The sequence below is a fragment of the Megalops cyprinoides genome, chromosome 3, assembly GCF_013368585.1.
Source record: "Megalops cyprinoides isolate fMegCyp1 chromosome 3, fMegCyp1.pri, whole genome shotgun sequence".
In the NCBI taxonomy this organism is placed as follows: Eukaryota; Metazoa; Chordata; class Actinopteri; order Elopiformes; family Megalopidae; genus Megalops; species Megalops cyprinoides.
The window spans coordinates 28,061,567-28,085,768 of record NC_050585.1 but is presented as its reverse complement, the minus strand read 5'-3'; the positions used below and the strand labels follow the sequence as shown (position 1 = coordinate 28,085,768).

The 24,202-nt window shown below is 40.7% G+C and overlaps 1 protein-coding gene across 1 annotated transcript in view; it reads right to left on the bottom strand.

Moving 5' to 3' along the window:
* Positions 1-22,330, bottom strand: part of glra4b (glycine receptor, alpha 4b) — a 40,317-nt gene extending 17,987 nt beyond the window's left edge. The window contains exon 1 of the mRNA XM_036524243.1: positions 21,995-22,330. Coding sequence (XP_036380136.1) covers positions 21,995-22,062 — 68 coding nt within the window. The 5' untranslated portion in view covers positions 22,063-22,330. The remainder of the gene's footprint in view (positions 1-21,994) is intronic.
* Positions 22,331-24,202: the final 1,872 nt, after the last annotated feature.

Genomic DNA, 24,202 nt, shown 5'->3' with positions numbered 1-24,202 from the left:
CTAGACAGACAGAAAACTGAGATAAGACAGTTAAAATAGGACACTATGACGTAATTCACCTGACACCTGTGAAATGAATCACAGTCCTCCAGACTAATGTGGTGGAAATCTTTTATTCAGTAAGAGTTCCCCAAATATGACTGCTTGATTTAGTCACTCTCAAAGATCTGTATAAATAAACAGCTTTGGAAGTAACCAGTTAGAGGAGAAGCATGCATGGACACTGACAAATAGTCTAAAACAAAAGCTTAAGCTGCACCATATTCCATTTTTTTTGTGTTGAGAAGCAATCTCTACTTTGAGTCATAACAACCAATGTATTAATCCAGTCTGAGCTTGGGACATGGTATGGGTGCAAAGAGGAAGAGATTTTGCCTTGAGTTGATACATAAAGCCTAACAAACTGCACATTAAGCAGCTGTGCAGCACAGGCAAAGTCCAAAAGTGTCCAACCCAAACCCTGACTGCAATGTGCAATGTGCATGACTTTGCTGAGTCTCAATATGTGTCGTTCCATACCGCCTGCCCCAGAATATTCAAATACCTTGGTATGAAGTAAAGAAACAAATGTCATAGGCTGGGGGATCTAGCAGGTATTTGAGACACTGAGGTAGCAGAGGTATAACATTAGTATCAGGAGACAAGGCATACCCCCTACTGAACTGCCCTGACTTCACACCTCTGCAAAATCCAGCTTGCGCTTCCAAGCAGAACTTTAATCTTCAGTCTTGACTGCTCTGTGTGACCCTGTGTTATATTAAATCTCAGAACAATTCTGCGCTCGCCCCACTCCCCTTCCACCTCCCATCTGCACATGTTGAATTGACTTGGGATGTTTAACAAGCCTCATCTTCTTCAGTATTTCCTACACTGCTGATGTTACTTCTCAGTTCCTCGCTTGTCTCTGCTGTCCTTGGCGGGAGCAACACCGCTGGGGATCGCAGTTTGATGTGGTCTTGCAATTCTTGCCCTTGATTTGCGGCTGGTTTAAACTGCTGCTTGTAAGAAAAACAGAATCACATCCCATAACTTTCCCCAAAGAGATCCTCTTAATTATGGAATCCTCATGCATGAATGAGAAAGTCTGAGACAATAAAAGAGAAGCTTTACCAGAAATATAACATGTGGATAAAGTCTGGCCTTTGCTCAGATAACTAACAATCAACCTGGATGATCCTACCTTGATGCACACTTTGCTTAGAACCAGTAGATGTGCATTCAGTTTGCCACCTTATCAAACTCATTGGATTGCATTTGTTATGTCATTATAACTTTTTCCTTAAATGTGTTGAGGCCATCCTCAATCCCAGTATACTTGTACTAGTCCAGGGCATAGAGATCAATCTTGCCTTTGAAACCAGGCTGCAGTGTACTTGTAGATTAAGGAGCTAAGCCTTTCACCCAAACGGCTGCAGGTTTGATTTCCAGAAATAGCGCTGCTGTTGCACTTTGAGCAAGGTACGCTCTCCTCACTTGCCTCTGTAAACATTCAGCTGTAGTAATGAACAAATTTATATATTTATAAATGTAGTATTTAGAAAAAATAAAGAAGCTAGTCATTGTAATCATGTAAATTGCTCTAACTGATACAAAACTCAATGTATGCTTTTGAATGTTTGAAAGGACAAACCAGGTTGTCAAACTCTGAAGTGCCATTGAGCAGTTGCCTGCCTCACACCAAACTGAAGTGAGGCAAATAAATAAATAAATAAATCCCAGACAAAGCAACAACGTCAAACTGAATTTCCCTGACACCTTTAGAAAACTGATTTTCTCTGAGCTGTGGATTTGTGACTCATTCTGACAGCAAGCATTCACAAACAAATGACTGTGACAGTTATCTCCTTAGTGTCCCTGAAATATTGACATGAGTAAAACATGTCTCATTTAGAACAATTGCCTTGTGTTGGTAAGGGTTTTCTGGGTTATTTTGATAGCTGACAGATCCTTTCTTGGCAAACTGTAACACCGAGCATTCTGCAGGCCTTTGCGTTTTATGATACCCTTTTTTGTTATGTTGCAATAAGTCACACAAATAGAACCCAAAGAACAGTTTTACAATACACAAAATGCACAGTTCATGCAAGTACATGAGTGCTTTTGTCCCTTTCACAAATCACTTATGTTTCATTACATTATATCAAATTTGCTTAGCAACCGCTCTTATCCACAGAGAATGACACAGTTGCTGACATTTTACATATTATCCATTCATGCAGGTGGATATTTACTTTTTAGTCAGGGCTGTCAACACTCATAGTTTAATGAAATTGATAGAGAGGGTGGGCAAGACGGGCAAAACCCCAATGTGTTCCCCCCTCCTGAGTTTCTCCACAGACTGCATTGACTGTAGGAGCCATCCGTATTCCCTGGGACTGAACAGCAGTGAGGAGGACGAACTCAGAGGTCCCTCATACTCATTGACAAGGTTGTGGTGGCAGTGTAGCACAGTGGTAAGGAGCAGGACCTGTAACCAAAAGGTTGCCGATGTGATTCCCTGCTGGGGCACTGCTGCGGTACCCTTGGCCAAGGTACTTAACCCACAATTGCTTCAGTAAAATATCCAGCTGCATAAATGGATAACATGTAAAAATAACCTATGTAAGTCACTCTGGAGTCTCTGCTAAATGACGGTAATGTAATGTAATTGTTTTTTTTTATAAAGATTGTTGTTTTCACTTGCGTTTTTCAGCTGCTACTTGTTTGACAGCAGATGGCTTTTTGCAGGCTCACACATCCTGTTGCTGAAGCTATTTTAAAAGTGTAGTCTTTTTTTAACATTATTGGAAGCTTTGTGAAATGGCTTGCAGAGGGGTGGGAGCAAGGTGTTGCAAGTGATTTTTGGAGCGTTTTGGGCAAAGTGGCATTTGGTCCCTTTGTGCATAGTTGGATTCTGCTGCTCTGGACCCCTTTTGGCTGCGATTACCTCAGCTGAATTCTTCCTTTGACCTGAAGAGGTGAGGATCCTGCTGCATTCCCTGAGGCATTGCACAGCCTCCATCCCTCATGCATTTGTAATGGGGGGACCTCCCGATAATGGCTGACACAGACCCTAGCATGACAGACTCAAGAGCCTGCGTGCATGAAAAACTGCAGCTGTCATGATAGAATGCAAAAAATCCACCTAAAAACACAAAACAACAACAACAATAATTGGTAGTCAGAAAAAGCAAGATGCATGACACTTGTCCTCTGACTGATGGTGTTCTCAAATCCAGGAGGATGAATTGCACGGGGAGGGGCGGCTTAAGGTCACAACCCTTGACAACGAGCAATGGAACACACTCTTAAATGACCGAAATGCAAGTGAAAGACATGTAATGAGATGTTCTCCCTTTTGGCAAGCTACCTTTGTATGCTTTCATCACCTATATGAGTTTTGACAACATTACAAATCCAGCATTACCATTGTGTGTATCAAACACCTATGATACAATGAAGTGAGTACTGTAGAGGCTATTTTAGCGTGGTTTATCCATCTTTTTTTTCATCTAAACGTACCTTGTGTTATGGACAAAGATACCATTGAGGTGAGGTTGAATGTCTAAGTATCGAAATCAAGACTTGCTTCAATAATCTTAACTGTTTACAGGGATTCTACGGAAACTGTATTTTCATATGCAGAAAAGCAGCCTCTTAGTATGAATTTCAGTGAACTGGAGTCATTTCAATTAGGCAGAGCACATAGTCTGCACACGAATTGCAAACATATGCTGTTAATTGCTTTTCATTAGGAAACCAGCCTTCAGAAAGAATACTAATTGTGAATATGGTCCTTCCCTTGGCTCAGCCAATAGCGGAGAAATCAGTCATTATGTGGGCACAAGCATCAGGCATTGAACCCTGAGACTGGAACCCCCTGTGTCATTAATATAATGCGACACTGAGTACAGAAACCTCCCAGCCTATGTTTTTTAGACCACCCTGTGGAAAAAAATAAAGCTTTCAGGTTTCTTTTCTATATCTGTAAAATCATTCACCTTTCATCTCATCTGTGTCTGTACAATATGTTCTTACTATTTCTAAATAAATAAAACAGCCTACAGTTTGTTAATATTCATTATTTTTAAAAGATTTATGTTTGTTGCCTTAATGACAGTTCATCGCAAATTACTCGTTAAAAAACATACCTCTGAGAATTGCTGTATTTGTAAAACATGGCAGAGTGGGTTGTAAATCCAAATTACAGCAATGCTTACTGCTTAACTTTTGCCCCTTGCCCTCCCGCGAGGCCCACTAGGTGTGTGCTGTTCATTTTAATTGGTGGCTTTTAGCCTGACCTCTTCTGATAGATAGCACCTTTGGGGGAATGTGATTTGGAGCAAATTGCAATGTTCTCCTGTAGCTATGCAGGCTCTGCTCCTGTGATGGGATCACTGCCATTCTTTTTCTAATGTTGTTGCTCCTGCCAAAGGGCACAATTGCTCTTAGGGCCACCTCACATCCTGCATCTCACCCCTCCACTTCCCCAGTGCTGCTGATAAAGTGCCCTTTACAGAAAGGATCATCTACAGCTGCCAATAAGAAACATTTGAGGTGAAAAGCTGACTCGCATTGCCCTGGGGCTGAATGGGAGCAGAGGAGTGCTTTGGAGGAGGGAGTGTTGCCCCACATTGTAAGGGAGAAAGGTACAACAAAACCTCCTTGCTGGAGGCGCCAGGCCAAGCCCTCTGTACTGAAGTCTGAGAAAACCAATGAACATTTTCTCCACAAGCAGCAATTGTAATGAAAGCTGCAGTTTGATTGGAATGGAGGAAGGGTAGAGGTTAGACATAAAAGTGAGGCATTTATGAATTATTGTAGACAGGCTGACCCAGGCCTGTGTGGCAATACTGGGGTGACTGCCCCAAAATAAGGATTGCCAGATCACGCTGGGAGTAAATGGATACTTGGGCAAATCTTTTATCCAGAGCACTCCCCAACAGTCCTGCTGCATTTAGAGCACTTTCACATACAGTATATCAGCAGAATTCAAAGCCCTTTCATCTGCTCTCAGAAGGAAAAGATACTGGGGCTAAACTAAAAACAAAGTGAATGGGAGATATTTGAATATTAGCCCTTCCCCAGAGAATACTGGCAAATGAGTTCTGTACCAAATGTACTCTGAACAGAAAGTTACACACACAGCACACACTCCAGTACATAAGAGAGGTACTCTGGGGATCCTCAAATAAATTCATCTTTGAAATACACGCAGCTGACAATCCTCAGGTAGTACAAATGTGTTACTAATAAAATACAAAATTTTGTGTCAGCAAACAAGAGATAACTGCTAGAGTCTTTTTGATGTGGATTATTTTCTTCTGCATTTTTCCACTGTGAAGTTTCACAAATGTTTAGAATTGCATGTTCATGAACTGGCCTACACTTATCAACGTTTAGTACTTACTGCACGGAGTGATAATGTGACCCACTGTGGCAGTAACATGTAGAAAAACATCATGCTTCTGTGATTGTTCTTGCTGATTCTATTTTTAAGAAAACAACAACTTGAAAGAAGTCCTCGATTCTCAGCAGCATATTTACTGTTAGTATAGAAACTGCATGATGGCTGTCACGGGCAGTAAATGGATAACATTGAAGCAATGTTAAACTGAACAACTTTTTACACCATGGAGAGATGTAACGAAGGGAAGTAGGCAAAAATTCGAAGTCATGTGCGAAAGGCCTCTAAGCACACCCTGGACCTTTTCATTTATCCATAAGGAAGCTCAGGTATATCTTTATTTCCTAATTGCCACTGAATAATAAAACAAAGCCTCATGAAGCAGAAGAGATGACTCCTGTCAACTGGAGCTTGGACCTGACAGAAGTCATCCTACAGCAGTGCCAAAACTATTGGTATCAAACCAGCTCAGCAATGGAGCAGCACACAGGGGTACTGTCGAAAGACGCACAGATAGTAAAGTAAAACAATAATACAGGCTTTGCCCTCTGCCAACCCTACGTTGTAGATCAGTGCAATGTCACTCAGTCCTCTGAGTGATGCTTATTTGAACGCAGACACCGATCATTTCCATAGCTTTGCTCTGATCTTTCTGGCATCTCTCCTCACATACTCAAATTGATTGAAGGCACTCCAAGCTCTTTTTTAGAGGGGGGAGAAGGACCATAATTAGTTTTGTGTATGAGGCAAAAATAATGAGAAAATGATTGACCATGAAGTCAGTCCCTGCCCCAAACTGCGTTGCCGGCCGCTCGTGCGTTAAAATTTGTAATGCAATCTTTAATCTTCCGGGAACGGGCCAGCCCGAAGTCTCCGGAGGCCCATTAGAAATAATCTATCCGTGTTGAGCGGTGTCTCTATTAGCGAAATGATAACCCACGCAGCCACTGCAGATTTACTTCAGCTGCGGCCCCCGTTTCACACATCATCAGCTGTCCCTCCGCGTCCCAGCTTCCTGTCAGGTGAAGAACCTGCAGTTACATCTCATAACTCTGAGCATCCCCTCTTTTGACTCACACATACACACACCCACACACACACACACACACACACCCAGCACACACACACACGTACGCACAGACATATACACAAAGCCAAGAAAAATGCCTCTACTTTTACATCATCTTGTCATTTACAATGCAATTGATGCAAAAAAGCTTAGCTGTCTCTCTTCCCATTTTACATGCTATACTCTGAAAGGAACACATACCACAGAGGATATGAATATTGATTGAAGTGTTAATGGCACCATCAGGTTTGAAAAAAAAGCTTGGTAAACATTAATTACAAGGCATGTAGGCTTGTATGTACTCTGTTGGACATACATACCCTCAAACCATTTGAAGCCCAGAATAACTCAGATATTCTCAGGTAAATTTTGTGGAGTGGAATAAGTGAAATGCTGCATACGTTTCAGTAGCAGCAAGGAGATTGCTATTGCCCTCCTGCTGTCAGGATCTAAAGAAACTTAACATTTTTTGACAATATATCACAGTAACATAAAACTAACAGACTTTCATGGAACATGCCTTTAAAATCCAAGGTCTACAATTAAGAGTGGGGAGGGGATGGTGGTGGTGGGTTTCTGTCACCATGACTGATTCTCAAACCAAACAGTGAACCACCCACCATTACAAAATTACAGAAAGCCAACATCTACCATCTAAAATGAAAAACATCTTCCATCTTCTAAAGGTGCTGGCTTTTTCATTTATCTGTAGTGGTTGATTATGGTAAGCAGATTGAACATCACCATGTCTCATCTCAGGTTTCCTGACAGGTGCGTCTCAACAAAGCAGTGCTCTGTGCACACTGGGTAAAGAATTCTTCCCCACTAGCATTTAAGAGTGCATAAAGAATGAAGAATGCATACTGGCTTTATGTTTTTCCTCCTTTTGTATGAAAACAACTATGGCTGTACAGTGGTGCCTAAAATTTTAATTGGGCTGATTAATCAACTACAAGTGTGCCCTCTCCCCCACAGCCCACACACATCATGGAAATGGGACAGAGTCATAGACAAGATAGACTCCCAAAAGGGCCGAGAAGAGAAAAAGGTAGGTGAAAGAGAAGATTGTTTGTCTTTTTTGTTATACTGGAGCTCAAAGGCAAATACTGTGTGTGCAATGAACTGCATCTACACCACTGTATCTATATCAGCATGTCTTTTTATCTGCCTAAATGGATAGAATTAATGTAAGTAACCTTCTGTCTAGGATGTAGACATTCATATTTGCTTTGAATCAAATGCTTGGGCTAACTGCTGTCAATCAGTTGGGTGCTGCCTCGTTGCTTCTTTATCGGTATGAAGATAAATTAAGGAAAAGAGCAACATGTGACAAAAACAGATATGGAGAAGTCATTGAGTCTATACCACACCGCTACAATACTACAGTATTTATGGAGCTCTTAACTCAGACAAGACTGCAATAAATGTTTGTCTGATAATTTATTGGTTTGGTTAAGACATTTTAATGCATGTCCATCAAGTGACCAGTCTGACATTCTTTCATTGGACTGTCTTTATTGTTTAGTTTGATAGTGCTGAGAACCCTTTTTCAAAGAGAAGTACTTAAATGCAGGGAGAGGGTGAAGGATAAGGTGCCTTTGGTCCAATGACAGCATCCTTACTGTCAATCCCTTGAAAAACCCCATTACTCACGTAATGCACGTACACATATAGAAGGGAACTATTTTTTTCCTTGTAATAATACCATGCAATAATGTATTTCCCTTTAAAGAAAGAAAAAAACCTTCAATGTCAAAATTATTTTCCCACCTTAATAAATAAACAAGCTAATTTTTCTTTTTTGTTTTGTAGGAAAACACTCAAAAAGAAAATGTCCTTAACAGAAAACATGAGTACATAATTGCAGTAACAATTGCACACATGTTCATTAAAGAAAATTAGTGTTTGTTTCCGAATATACACATGCATGTATATCTTTATTTAACTTCATAACCACCAGCCAGCAGATTGCAATGATTAATGCCTTCAATTTGCTACCTGTGGTGTATGAATATGGATGGAGATGTCAGCTTGGATCAGGCTCTGTATTAATCACAGCCCCAGATACGAACAGGGCTATTACTGAGCTTTATTCTCTATGTGATCTGTGCCCTGCTGAGTCACAAGGTTATTATCCTTTGATTGCTGCTTTCCTGGCAGAGGTGAACTGGTTTTGCCCTGGGGAGGGAGGACCTTCTGTTTGACTCGGCACTTCTCCGTGCCTGGCCAAGCCAGTTCTCAGATCCCGCGGAGTCCTACATGTTGCCTGTGCATACAGCCATGGTTCTGGGGTTCTGCATCACACAGACCCCCCCTTTTCCACCTCACTCTTCAGATCACGTTAGTGCAACCTGTAACAGTTTCCCTGTAGCTGCGCTGTGCTTTGAACGGCAGAGGCCAAATCCATGCTCAAAAGGAAAAGATAAACAAAGCCAGGAATGTGCGTGAGTCATTCCGGGTCAACATCACACAGTGGAGAAGTGTGATACCGAGGGGTTGTGATGGCATAACAGAACTCAGTGATTTCTGAGGATTACGAATAAAAAATGTCCAGTGGACATCCTGATGAAACTGATGTACCAGAAATCAGAGTTCAATCAAAGTCTAGTCAGCCAAAAAAAAAGGTCTGCATGAAAAAAACCCTCAACCAAAAACTGAGTGGTTTTGTGTTTATTGGCACTTTCAGATGTGACTGTCAGTGCTTAAACAATGTCCCCAGCAATCCAGAAATGCCATCTGCGATTCCTTGACACCTCCAGCGCTGAACTTTAATGAGTCCTCAACTGCTCTGAATGTCATCTCAAATGAAGTGCAATAAGTTGCATTAAATTTTCAGGGTAATGCTTCATGAAGGTTAGTGTGTTGAACAAAAAAAAAAAAAAAACATTTATGTGTGTCACTTCAACCGTGCATATATTTTCTAATTGCAATGTTCAGCACTGGCTGAAATGAAGGAACTGCTCTCTTTTATGACTTAGCAATCATGTTCCTTTGCAGGTTGTCAGAATGTCTTGATGTGACAGTGTGCTTATGTGTGCTCATTGTTCCCTGCCCAAATGATCCCTCCAGTCATCATGAGAATTCCGGTCTGATGGTTTGATGATTACTAGCCTAGTGACCCTGAAGACAACGAATTAAACAAAAAGCAAGGACTACCATGTGAAGTGGTACAGATGCACCGAGTCCAGGATTCAGTTTTGCAGTCAGTTATACCGTATATGTCCCTGTCTCAGCAAGGTTCAGACTTGGCTGAACACCTAGGATTTCTGCATACAGCCCTGTATATACAGCAGTGCCACGTTTTGCAGAGCATAATTTGAGGACCATTCGTAGTTCTTTTCTGATCATCTGGAACAGCAAAAACTCATTTCAAAATGAACAAATACAAGTCCAATGTATTTGTTCATTCTGAAATGAGTTCTCACTGAACAGGAGTTTTCTAACTGAACAAGACTGATCCTGGTGACATGTGCTTCATATAGTGCAGAATGATCATTAAGAGAGATGCTGCACCATCTTACTGTTGCGCAAACACCTACATCCAAAGCAATTTCTGGACAATAGTACTTGTTTTGTAGTGAAGGACCTGCTAAAATAATATTGATCAGCAATACAGTAATACACTGAAGGTGACACAGAGATGCCACAGAACTCTTGGGCACAAAGTGGACATGTAACTCAGGCAAACTTTGCAGCCTGAAATCAGCAAAGGGCCTTTAGAATGCCCTCCAGTTAAAAAAGGCTTGCACAGCTAGATGGTGATCTGGATATGCAGCCTTGCTCTGTTACAGAGGGTGTCAGATTTTCACAACTGTTTTATCTGCTAAGTTACAAAACCCCATCTTCCCAATTTATTCTTTGACAGAATAATACCTGATGTGTAGGAGGAACAAATGAAGTAGAAACTCCATCTGACAAATTGACCGCATTAGCATTTGAAACATAGATATCTGAATATACTAAACAGGCTTACATCAGAACGGCTTCACACAAGATTACCAGTCCTCTCAACCTGATAAAGTGCATCTTTATAGTTTGAGGGATTTGACAGCAGAAGCACTGTAGATTTGTTATTTGTAATTTTTAAGGTTTAGTATAGTTCGGTAATGGCTTCTGTATTTATTTCAGTCTCTTACGAAGGATTTGGTATTTCGCCCAAAACCAAAGCAATCAAATTCCACATATGGAATTGATGTATTTGACCTTTAATCTTGGGTTTTTGAGGTATTTTGCTGCTCACCTAGTAATAATTGCTACACACTCAAAACTACACACTGCTTACTATCAGTTTTGGGGGTCACTGACAAGTGATAATTATCATGATGTACTTAAAAATGTAATATCATATTCACAGATATAACTCAAATAAAAATAAAGGCATTATATTGCTCCTTATAAAACTGACTTCCTATTCGCCTGACAGTGATGGCAACATAACATCAGTGCACACCCACATTGGCACAGCTACTACACCAGCATCTCAAACAGCATAGATGGCCTGCATAGCAATGTATACATTTGAATCCATACATTTCAATACACTGCAGACCTATTCATCATGTGTTTAAAACATTAATGTACAATGTAGCAAAATATTTTAATTATTTTATACAGAGGTCGGTATCATTCGTGCTACAGTCACATTTGTATTTGAAGATGATATTTTCCTAACTAAATGACCAAACTAATGGCAATTTCTGGTAATGGAACACACACTCTGTGGTGACTGCTAAGTTAGTCCTGTAACAGTTAATAGAGGTGTATTAGTATATTAGAACAGAGTTGTGTCAATGTGTTCAGAAAATTGCACTGTATTACTCACTAGCTGTCTTACTGCGTTGACTACCCAAGTGAACTAAATTAATTGAATGGGCACGTACCCAACATGATAAAAAAGATGAAACATAATACATTTACATTTAGCAGATGCCCTTATCCAGAGTGACTATACTCTGCATGTACATCTTATAAACAAAACCAAACATTTGAGGAAATTACAATTTTTAAATGTATTTTTTGCCATGTAGTCTGAAACAAATACACATCAATGGCATTTATTGTTTTGTATATGTTTTTTTAAATCTCAGGAGGTGTTCCTGACATACAATGCAATTTTACTCCTTGTGTAGTAGGCACAAATTGCACCAGTTATTAATATTTTTGATCCCCATCTTAACTGAAGGTGGATTTTTCCAGATGGAGGACACAGTCAGTGATACTCTGCCATTCTGCCTCTGCCACTTTATCTGGTTTTGTGTTTCCTCATTCTAAGGGAGTCTCTTAACTATGCATGGGCACGTACCCAATTACCGTGTAACACATTTAATCAGGATAATATCCTTTAACATCCAGTGTATATAATCAGAAAATTGGTTATTCTGCACACTTTTTATTTTTGGTCATTTCAAGGAGAAACACCACTCTATATAATAACTATAACCATTGGATGTCTAATATAATGATAACATACCTATTATTAATGAAAGATAACTGTAATAAAATTGCATATTTAGAAAGTTAGGGTGTTATATTACATGATTACAGACAATCGTAATATTATTCTAACATGTTCCTTAATTACTGCTATTAGAGCTGGCATTAACTAGCTGGAACATTACAAGTCAGCTCCATTGAGTTTTGATTCGTATAGCTGCTTAGATGCATCAATTTACAAAAAGTTGCATTATTCATGTACATGCAGCACGACAAAAATAACAGATGACCATACAGTGCCTGTTATTCAGAAATATTGCAGGTCCCTTCCGCTCAGAACCAACATTTAATTATAACTAAAGCATTTTTCGGAGAACTCTTTGGACCCTCGGAGAACTTTGATTTTATTTCAGTCTATCCATCCATCCTTTTTCTAGAACCACATTATTCCTTTGAGAGCCACAGTGAACTGTAGTGAAGAGTAGGACATACTCTAGACGCCAGCCCACCACAGACACATAAATGCCATCTAAAATTAACACAGCACGTCTTTGGTTGGTGGGGGTCTGGCTCAAAGACGCTTGGCCACAGTGAACACTTACTCCACACAGACAGAGACTGGTTTGAGAAGTACCTGCTACATCACCCTGCCACCCTTTCTTTCAGTCATTTTACTTTACTACTGCCTGCCTGCTGCCAACTGATTATTTCCTCAGGAGAGCCAGGTCTACATGTATGTCAGTGAAATCCCAAGGGATATTTGCTAGTCATTGCATATAGTGGAATAATAAATACATGATGCAGAAAATAAAATTTTTCCTTAAGAAGGAAAAAAAAACTATATAGGTATCCAAAGGACCCTGGTCTAGGATGCTTCCAAACTTGCTCACTTCTCTGTGGCAGCTTCTGCTTCTTAGCATCCCATTGAAGATATTATTCCAGTCTAGATTTGAAGCAGGTATGGTGGGAATAGATTATGGATTTTTTTCCAAGATCTCAGTAAGGGAGTATGACACAGTGTCACACAGACATACAGACATACATATGCACACACAGATGTGCACACACACACACACACACACACACACACACACACACACACATAAATACACATACATAGATAGACGTATGCCATCTCCTGCCTGGTGTATTTGGCATGGAGCTTTCAGTGGCCAGTATTCTGCTAAACTGAAATAACTTTAGCTAGATTTAAGCACCAGTTCTAAGGTTTTATTTGTTAGGATGCAGAGCACAGTGCAGGATTGCAGTGGGCCTATGCCCTTATCTGTGCTACGGAGAAGGGATCATATTTTCAGCCATGAAAAAGATTTTTTTTGCATGGAACTAGCTAATGCTATAAACTGATGTCTGTGTTCTGCTTGCTATAACATGGAAGACAGGCAAAAATAGGCACGTAGATGTGATTTCTGGAGTCTTACCACATGCCCCCACAAAAATAGTTTCAGCATCATATCATGGATGAATGAAATATGTTGTATACTGTACAGTATATACAGTTTGGACACACCTGATTAAAATAATGGGAAACATGCATCAAAGACATTTTTATCTAAAGACTTATGCTTAAATGCTTGAAATGTGTTTCTTAGACAAATATAAACAGTGAGGTTTATGCCTATGTATGAATTTCTTTCCAAAAATATTTTAACTTTAAAAAATATTTTAGGCTACTTTTAAATGTTTTTTGAAGAATCTAAAATATAAGATAGTTTTGTTTTTTATTTTAAACATTTTTGATCACTGCATGGTTCCATTTGTTTTATTTCACGGTTTTGATGTCTTTACTATTATTCCAAAATGTGTAAAATAGTAAAAATAAAGGAAAAACCCTTCTATGAGCAGGTGTGTCCAAATTTCGACTGGCACTGTATGTGTAATGAAACACAGACTTAGTAGTCACAGCCTGGTGTACTGATGTAGACTACAAACTTATACCTTACCTGATCAGCTATGGATCTAGGTGTAACAGTGTTGCATGAGAGTGGTATAAATACTGGTCACATGCCTTTTCAGGGACTGCTCTGTGGCTAGTCAGAGCACCAGGCTGCAGGAAGCCATGTCTGTACAAGATCATCAGACTGACTTGCACATCTTGTTTTGGAGGTGTCTGTTGTGAGCGGTGTAAAGCGGAGACCTGGGATTTGCGTAGCATGAGCAGTGCAGCTGGACTAAAATTATACGTGAAACCTTGTTAACAGTCCATGTCACTCAGAACAATGCCATGTATTGACAGCTCAGGACAGATAGGTGCAGTGGCAATCATTGCAGTACATCTTTCTATATGTCATATGCAGACCAAAGGATGAGTGGCATTGTGGGGAAAAGTCAACAAAACCCACAACTAGAAAGTCTTGAGAGAAAACCCTGGGCTGGAAATTGACATTATACCCTCAAATGAGTGCCTTAATCTGAATTTCTCTGGTAAATGACTATTATTGAACAGAGAATTTAAAATGTAGTCAATTGATAAGTTAACTCCGGGCACAGGTTCATTATTACTTCACTGATTGTTTGAGCAGTTGTGGAATATGCCAGAAAGTGTGAATAGCTGTTTATTATGTCTATAGTTGATGGTTACTGTCTTGCATGCAGGATAAGGATAAAATGCAGGTACAATGAAAATGTGAGAGCAGTGCAATGGAAGGAGAGACACCTGTATTTGAACAAGGCAAATAATTAGCCCCCCTGCGTCTGCACCGTGGTTGCCCCTGTGCTCAGATGGGTTTCCTTCCCTAGGCGAAGGACTATGACTTCTAACCAAAAGCATAATTTGCCTCCCTGCTCGGTCAGGCTGAGGTCAGGGAGTGCAGCGATGTGAGCGTCTAGCCTCTTCGGAGGAATTGCGCGGGCCCTCTGTGCACTGCTACGATCCTTATGCTCTTGGCTCTTGCGCAGCCATTGTGCTATCAGATGAGTGCAGTTACTCATCTACCCCCCCCCCCCCCCCCAACTCCCCGCCCGCCACCCCTTCTCTCCCAGGGCTGGGAGACTATTCATGCGTGATGCGGGGGTTGGAGGAGCGAGTACCCTGTGGTGCAAGCTCCACTTCTGTGCTTCTGTCATTTCACTTGCTGTTCCTAATGTCGGCAACCTTGGAACTGGTTGGCAGGAGGAGGCCTGATCCATTAGCCCCCCACCCCCTTTGTGCAGGGAATCCATAACCTGAAGAGCAAGGAGAGGCCCTTCTGCCACTCTTGGTCTAATTCTAAACCAGGATCTCACAAGTCTACCAGAATTGAAATGGGTAGGGCTGCATAAGTGGTCCAGTATGTGGCACTAATTGCATTGGACATAATGACTCACATCAATGAGCCCAGTGTTCAAGTGCTGCTCGGGTCAACCAATATTTCAGTGTGGAGGGGGTTCTTGACATTACTGGGGAGCCTCTCATTGGATAGCAGCAGAATGCAGGAGGATTGAATAATATGGTGATTCTTTCATTTATTCACACACACACACGTGCGCACACACACACACACACACACACACACACACAAATTGGGTCCTCAAAAATATGGTTTCATGCACATGCATATAAATAAACACAATAATCACATTCCAAACAGCCCCGAGCCTTCTATAACAAAGCAGCTAATTACTAGGTTTGCAATCATTTTTTATTTTTTATACAGCTACTGTATACATGCGGTCATGGTACGTTTCACTCTGACATGGTACGTTTCACATGGTACATTTCGCTCCTACCTCATCCCTACTCATAAAACAGTAGAAACATCTTGAGCATCTTTAATAGGAAAAAACCTTGTTTTGCTGGGAAACATGTTAGATAAAATGCAGAGCTACCTGCTCTGAATTAACCTGTGTCTCTCTATGGGTGGAGCAGAAGAGCACTCCAGGAGAGAAAAGAAGTGCAGCCATGCAGTCAGACTTGCAATTGCTTTCTCCCCATTTAAAGAAACGTGCATCGGAGTGGCCTGCGTTTCCCAGCCTGGCCGGGGGAGCATGCCTCATACTGATCTTCGCCAGGCGATTGAACAAGGAGGAGGAGATTATGAGTTTACCTCGGGTTCATCCCTATCACTGTGCCTTGCTGTGGGTCTTAATATCACATAGCTCACTGTTATTTTTTTGCCAGTCTTACATGTTACATCAGTGGAGAAAAGAAAATGAAGCCCTGCCACAGACCTGGAAAGTATTGTGCCTGGATGACTGGGACTAGATGCAGGCTCAGGTTCAACCCGAACATGATAAAATTACCTGGGCACACAGCTCTTACTACTTTACAAGGTCGACAGACGAAGAAGAACGGTATGGTCAGATTAAAACTCGGCCTCAAATATTACCCAGTTTCCTTTCATGATGGGTGCTCATAAAGGGCAACTTGAAACAGGAGGCATGTGATTTTTTTGCTTAGAGTTGGAGTACTTGTAGACAAAAAGGGCTACCTGAAACAGGGTTCACGTGTGTATTGTTATGTTGAGTATGAAGACTTCCACTCCAAAACTAGATTTGGTGCTGGATAGATTTTTAGGATAGATTTTATGATCTCTTGGTAGAAAGTAACATTTTCTTTTCTTTTTGAGTGGAAGTGTCACAATTTGTTTTTGCACCAAAGCTCAGATCAAAACATTTCTGAAAAGGGTAAATTGATCCAAGACTCATTTTCACTGCTTGCCTCTTATTCACACTAATTCTGGTTTGTGGTGGACAATGCTCTTGAGACTGATACAGAGCTGTCAGTGAAACAGGATGGCTATATGAGAGAACAAGGATTTGTGAGTGCAGAGCCATGCTGGCTTTTGCAAGGTCAGGCTAAGTGAACTTGTCAACATGACAGGATTTATTTACTGGGCTAACACTTTTAACCTCCCTTCTGAATGGGTGTCAGTTAGTCCCAGCATAACGGCTACATGAGTACCATGCATTTGTTTGTTACAGAGTGTGATGTCAGCTCCTTGAATCAGGACTAAAGCACTACTGGTGGCTTTCGATCTCTAGTCAAGAGATGTGTTCTGTGGTTGCAAGGGCCATACTTTGGTTTGCACAGATCTTTTCCTGACTTTTACAACAGCAGAGAACACAATCAACAGAAATAACAATAAGCTCTGTTTGTTTTTGTTGCACGTACTAGGAGCAGTTTCGATCAGATGCGTCTGGCACTGCAGCAGTCTATTTAACTGAGATGAGCTGATGAGTAATACCTGTATGCAGCTGAACGGTATGCACACAGTGAGTGCAAAGCAATGACCCATGGAAAGTAATTGGATATTTGTGCTGCCCACCTGAAAACATCAACAGCAACAACACAATGCCAATAATTCCAAGGAGACAGTGATGTGGTAAGCATTTCAGAAAAGAAAGTGAAGAAGACCAATGTGAACTGAAAAAGGAGCTACGTACACAGTAACAAATGTCATGTGTCTCATGGAATACACTTGTTTTACTTTCTTGTGGCTAACGACCTCATTCCCTTTCCCCCAACAGTGCTGAAACAGAATACTAAATGCAAGAAATGAAGAAATGGACTGTCTGAATCTGTAACTTTGCGATATTTTGGAAAAATAAAGCTGCATCAAACCCATGTCACACACACCCAGAGGCGATATGCTTAATGCATAAAGCAACAGATGCAGTTTATGCTGTTTACCCCACCTTCCTCTAACAGAAGATTTTGAAAGCTGGGTCCTTGAATAGATAAAGATTCATTAAAAAATACTGAAACTTTATCACATGCATTTATTTCTCATATAGTAACTTGTTTCGATTTTTGTGCCTCTATATCAACTATTTCTGGATTTTCTTTATACACTACATTGCTGTGGCTACATGTCTTCTTTCACTCCTCACTACTTTCACTACTCCATGTACTGGAGGTTTCATCTACCCAAAATGTAAATGCTATGTAACAGTGGTGATGCTGGTGTTTCTAGGTGGGTGTGTTAGCCTGAATCCCAGATGAATATCACATGCCTTATTTAGTAGACCCCTCCCCCCCTTTTATGTCAATACTGGATAGGGGCTATCTTTCCATACATCAACAGCTTGTATATGTAGGGAACTGCACAATGTTTATTGAGGGTGGTCAGTTCCAGAAGGGGGAGGGTCATGTACTATTTTTGAGCGCATGTTGAAGTATTATAAAAGTATTTGTAAAAACTGTGATATTTCCAGCATTTCACCAGCATTTTAGTGCATGTCAAAAGCATGTCTTTTGTTGACTTCATAATGGCAGGAAAAATTGCTTAAAGAAATTGGTCATAAGAATAAGCAATCAAAGGGTCTAACAGTATTTCTGCAACTGGCTGTTTTAAAATGGTGCTGTAGCGCATGGGAATGAATGGTGATATAATAACCATTGCAATTTGTAATACAATTTATTCTTTGAACTTAAAAGGCAAAGCAATTTTGCATCTTAAACTAGATTAAGCAGTAATGCATGCTTACTTTTATGTAATTATCAGCCTGTCAGTTTGGCCTTTGTTAGCTAGACTGCTCTTAGATGAATTTATCAAGATTGTTGTTATTTTTGGTGATAGAACATTTGAGACAGAATATTGACTGTGGATTTTTTTTTTTTACATATTAAATGTGCTGGTTAAACTTTTCTTTTTTTCCTTTGACTGAGTAGAGGTACCCAGTGCTATCCCCACTGTCAGCTCTTCATGGACTGTTTCTCAAAGAAGCTGTTGTTAGCCAGTTATTGTAGCAAGCTCATTAACCATAGATATGTTGCACTGTGTGATAGACTGTATGGTAAATGATCACAATAAATGGGATTTAAAATTGATTCCTTTTGGTGTTAAAATCCTATTGGAGAGACTCCAGATCAATGTGTCAAAATGTTAAAATGCTCAAGAAGTATCATCACATGGACTGATTCATAGGGGAATAATGTAGCAGTGAACGAGTGGTCTGTATGGGTATGTGTATGTGACTGATATGGGTTCAGTGTTACTAAAAGGATAAATATGGGGACCAGATCAATCCGTACGGAAAACAATAATTCACAGTCATAATTTGGCAGTCAAACTAGAAAGGATCAGACTTCAAGATATCACACATCATAAAAATCCCTCCAATATTAGTAATATTTGAGGTCATTATATTACATTACATTACATTTATATAGCAGGCGCTGGCATCCAGAGCAGCTTCCAGCACAAGACAACAGAAGTGTATCCATTCAAGTTGATTGAGCAATAGTGTTAGACCAGGCTAACAACATTCCCAAACCGATGAGAACACAACACCATTCAAGCCCTACCACAAATTAATGTGTGAAGGTCAGAAAACATTTCTGAATTTATATTTTTTTGGCGGGGCGTCACTTTAATGAATGGGAAAGACCTCCTCAACTGTTTCAGAGGTCACACATTAAGTGACATTTTTTGTGCACTGAGCCAGCTGACACTCGCACACTGTCTGGCCCAGCATCTTGCATTCTTCCTCTTCATTAAGTACTGAGGGGATGGACACCCTGGGACCTGAGATGACTTTTCCTATAGCGGAAACCAGGTCACAAACTCCCAGGTCATTTGGAATTCACCTTCAGTCTATGTGTAACACATAGCACCGAACACTATAATCACCACCCCCACTACTACCCTCTGGCCTGTGCTCTTGTATCAGCAAGTCTCCATCCTGTCATGGAGTACAAACTCTCAGTCCCTCTGTCTCTCTCCTTGCTTTGAATAACAGAAGGAGATGCATACAGAGCTAGAGGAGTTGGAGCAGAAATTAACCCAGAATTTGCTGTTTCTCTTAGCCTCAATCACTCAGTAATTGATAAGCAACAAGACATGCTTAACACTCCTCCAACTTTTCTCTTCACATTGTCAGAAATGAACTCACACCCTCAATCACAGATGTTTTCTTGCCATAATGACAACAGAAATCCAAATTCAAATGATACAGTCACTATTAATGACAAACCATTCCATTTGCAGGGTTTTCCTTTAACATAAGGGAGGAAAAAATCAGTGATCATTAAAGACTTCAGTACCCTAGTGTGAAAATCTATCACCTTTTTTGTCTTGAGATTAGCTTTTTTCATCACTCAGAAAGATACCTGGTTTGAGCTTCCACAGCACATGATTTGTTTGTGAAGCTTTAATGACTCACTGCCTGATTCTTTTTTTACCCCATTAACATAGGAACTCATGAATACTTAACACTCTGTTACCCATCTTATAGGTGTGTGTATTTTTTCAGATCTGACTATAAATTAACAGCAGTGATCCCCCCCCCCCCGTGGACTGTTGACCTTTACCGTCACACCCACTTCCACCTGTTGTCCTGACCACTTTGTCATTCTCCGGTGATGTGGTGTCATCTTATTTTCTCAGCATCCTCGTTCACAGTAATTATTTAGCCGTTGACCCGATTCCATAAAAGTGGCTTAATCGAGATGCCAGTCTCACAAGTTGAGTCACGCTCTGCCCTGTGTTGTGAAATCATTTCGTTCAATTCCCTGGCTCTAGTCCTTTCTCCTCTCTCGCTGGAGCATGTGATGAAATGGAGCAGTTTGGGGGCTGGCAACAGCAGCTCTGATATTCATTCTGTCTGAGCGGATTAGGGCCAGGGCTCCTGCACTGGATACAGTAACCCTGCTAATCAGAAGCCCCGGAGCTCTGCCGTAAACTCTCTGATTTATGGACATGTGTCTCTGCCACTTGTCAGCTCTGCCTCAGCTGTTGCACCATGTCCAATGGCATTGGGGCGACGCTGCCACTGAAGCGGGTATCTGGTGGAAATCTTTCTCCTCATGCACCAACTCCTTATCTTACCCCACAACCCCTGGGGTTCATGTACTCCATGCACATTTCTGATGGGCATGCCATTTACGGAGAGCCATTTTGGAGGCACTTCCAATTCCCCCAAATCAAGTATGAGGGACGGATCGCCCAGGGAGAAAAATGCTTTCACTGTGTGCTAATGCAAAGCCCACTGCCTCTGGGGAAGTTAGGATGTGGTGGGTCTCTTCTCAGCCCGACCCTGCCATGGATCGAAAGCGCCCTGATTTCTCCTGAGGGCCCCGCTGCCAAAGCTTCCATTCCGCCCTGGGGTTCATGGGGCTCTGGAGCCAGGATTATGCAGATCTTAATTTCCGAGCAGTTCACACCTGGGGTTGACGGGGCGTGAAATAGGGAAAGCGCTCACCGCGCCAGGCCCCTCTCAAACTTTCCTGCATGGCAATGAAAGTGTGGGAGGGGAAGAAGTGCTCAGGCAAGACGTGTAGTTTAAGGCTTTACCTTCACAACTTTCTGCCTCCTTTTCCCTTGATGGGTGATCCTACCTTCTAGTTTAGCTTTGTTGGTTTGGCATGCAATAAGACAGCAACATATTTACCTATGGAATACTGCTGAGACAATAGAGTTGCATTGGAGAATTTTTTACAAAGAAGAACAGAAGAATTTGATTTAGCTCCTTACACTACACACCTAAGGCATATGCAGCTTTTGGCCAACCTGTTATTACTGCTTTGCTGTTTACATTCTGAGGCCATATCATCAAATCCATGCATCAAAGACCACACCATATCTTTTGCATTTCATGCACCACTGTACAGTTTATTAACAGTTCATTAGATTTCTGAAGGGAAATAATAAACAAACAAATAAATACATTTGTATGTTCCTTCTCTGTGGAGAAATTAGCACAAGATTCATAAACAACTTGGCCACTGAATAGATAAGAATTCCATGCTTTTCACAGGGTATTTCATGAATTCAACTATGGCTGTAGGTTTTCTTCTTTAATTCCTCTCAAATATATGACCCATATGAAAACAATGAACTGGAATGATCCCAGCATATATCAGTCTCCAGTGACCACAAATTATTAAATGCTTAATGTCAGCGTACTTCCCTGCCATTCATTCAGTTGAACACTGAATGAATTGAACAAAACCCCATTTCTCTGTTTGCTCTGTTTTTCCATGGTAACTGGACAAATGAGCCACTGACACAATACAGCATATTATCCTGAGAAGTCAAAGTAAACCAATAGAAATCTCTGTACAACTACCTGAAATGAGTCAATTACACTGTTTCAAAAAGTCGAGCAAGTGATCCCCCATGACAACACCGACCACCAAATGAGCAAAATATTTAGTTTGCTCTTACCTGATGAAATTGCCTTGAAAAAAGCAAAAAGGCAGGACATATAGAATCCGTAGGAATTGTGATAGCATCCTCAGCTTCTCAGCCTCGCTGAACAATCTGTGGGGCAAATAATCTTGAGGAACTACTAAATCCAGTGAGCGGTGCGTGAATCTCGGCGGGAGGACATTGTCTTGTTCTGCGATCAAGGCAAATCCTTACAGAAAGTTCTCTGTTCCCCTACCCACTCTGTCCTCGCAAGTGTAAGATCCAGGAGTGCGTTCTCCCTGGCTGTCAGGCTGAGGGTGCTGGCATGAGATTGAGCATGTGTCTGTTTGTATGGGGGAATGTGTGCTTTTCTCTTTCTTTCTTTCTCTTTTTTTCACAGCTTGATGCTTGCTCCAGGGATTATAAAGGGTAAGGATTTAAAGGGGCAGCAGCACGGTTGATGCCTGTTAGATAGCGCTCGTGCGAAAAGCTTCCAGCGTGGGGAGAAAACAGATATTTATGAGCACGACCGTGAAGAGGGGGGTGGAGAATCTTCAGTGGAGACTGATGCTTTGTGGATCACAAGACAAGGAGCGGGATGTAAAGCCTGAAATGTCCTGTTTCTCTCCTCCTTTTTGTCCTTTAACATCGGGGAACAATTCAGAGACGGATTTTGCTTTGTTTTCATTGAATGAGGTCCACTATGGAGCCACGTGTCTGTATAAGCTCGCGCTCAGACAGAAGGGATCTGTCTTTGAGAAACATTTGATGTGTTCAGCTAAAGTGACCAGCAGGAGTCACTGTAATCGACACGCTTTGAATTTAAACTCAAGAGCTCATATTTAGCCCCTTTCCAAGTGATATATGGTTCCTGACCAATGCCTGGAGAGGAAAATATAATAAAATAATGTATGATCTGTGAAATGTCTTTTATTTTGTCATTCATCAACAGTTTTGCCTAACAAGATTAAATCTCATTTATGGTTTCTGAAGAAAATTTGTTCAATTAAAGACTCTCTCTTAAAGTCACTTTCCTCTGTTCCATTCTTTTTACACCCACCTCATGATGTTTTAGTAAAACAAGATATATATTTATAATAGATTTAGTTCATCAGTTGATGAATAATATACATTTTAGTAATGCATTTAAATATTTAATAAATATATTTGTAATATATAATACATAAATACATACAAAACACCTGGAAAAACACCAGTACCAGAAGTACTTCTTGTTTTCCATTGTAGAGCTGGTAATTAGAGTTTGCTTGCTTTATTCTTTGGGATTTATCCCTATGTCACTATCTTCATATATTATACAATACATTAAAAAAACAAATGCACATTTTAAAGGCCTTCATATTGTCTCCGCACAGAAACTGAACTTCACACACAAAAACAATGACTTTAAATTATAGCAGTTCATTCCATCAGAGATCTGCTGCAAATCAAGAATAAATGTTTAAATACCATTCAAGATCGGCATCTTTCAGGGGCATCTGGTGAGAGGTAAGAGAGAGCTACAGCAAAAGGAATAACCTCAGATTTGCCTCCACACTTAACCAGGACTGTTGACCAACAGAGCCTAGAAAGAGTGCTGAAATGTATAGTAAAGGAAACTGATCTGTCATCCACATGAAACGGACACGTGATTTTACAAAGCTAGGTGAGCACAGAGCAACTACAAACTACCTTTGATGTTAATAAATAAGAGCTGAGTATGCACAGCCCCCATTGACTGGGATCCCCTGGTGTCAGTATACAGGGTGTCTTGGTGCTCGATGTTGTCATTGACACTATACTCTCCCCTCTGAGGCTGCAAGGCAGAGCCTCACTGCTTAACTGATTCCACTGGGAGGCAGTGATGATCTCTGTGGCTTCATGAGGAGCACTTTATTTTGATGTCTGAACATGCACACATACACGCATATATGTGCAGTGGATACGGCTATGACAATGGACATCAGTTAATGTCCTGGCATTTATAAAAGCAAATGATCGCTTATTAATTACCTTGGCACCCGCTTAGGAATTTCACCGATACCTTTGAAGAACTTTGAGGACGTATTCCTAAAAGTGATGCTGAATTTGTGGAGTCAGCTGACAGAGTAATAAGGCAACATGATTCATAAATACAAATAACATTTAGAATCAGACAAATTATCTACAAAATATGATGCAAGTGGAAACATGGTTAATATGTATTGTTAAAGAAATTTATAACTGCATACATAAAAATTACAG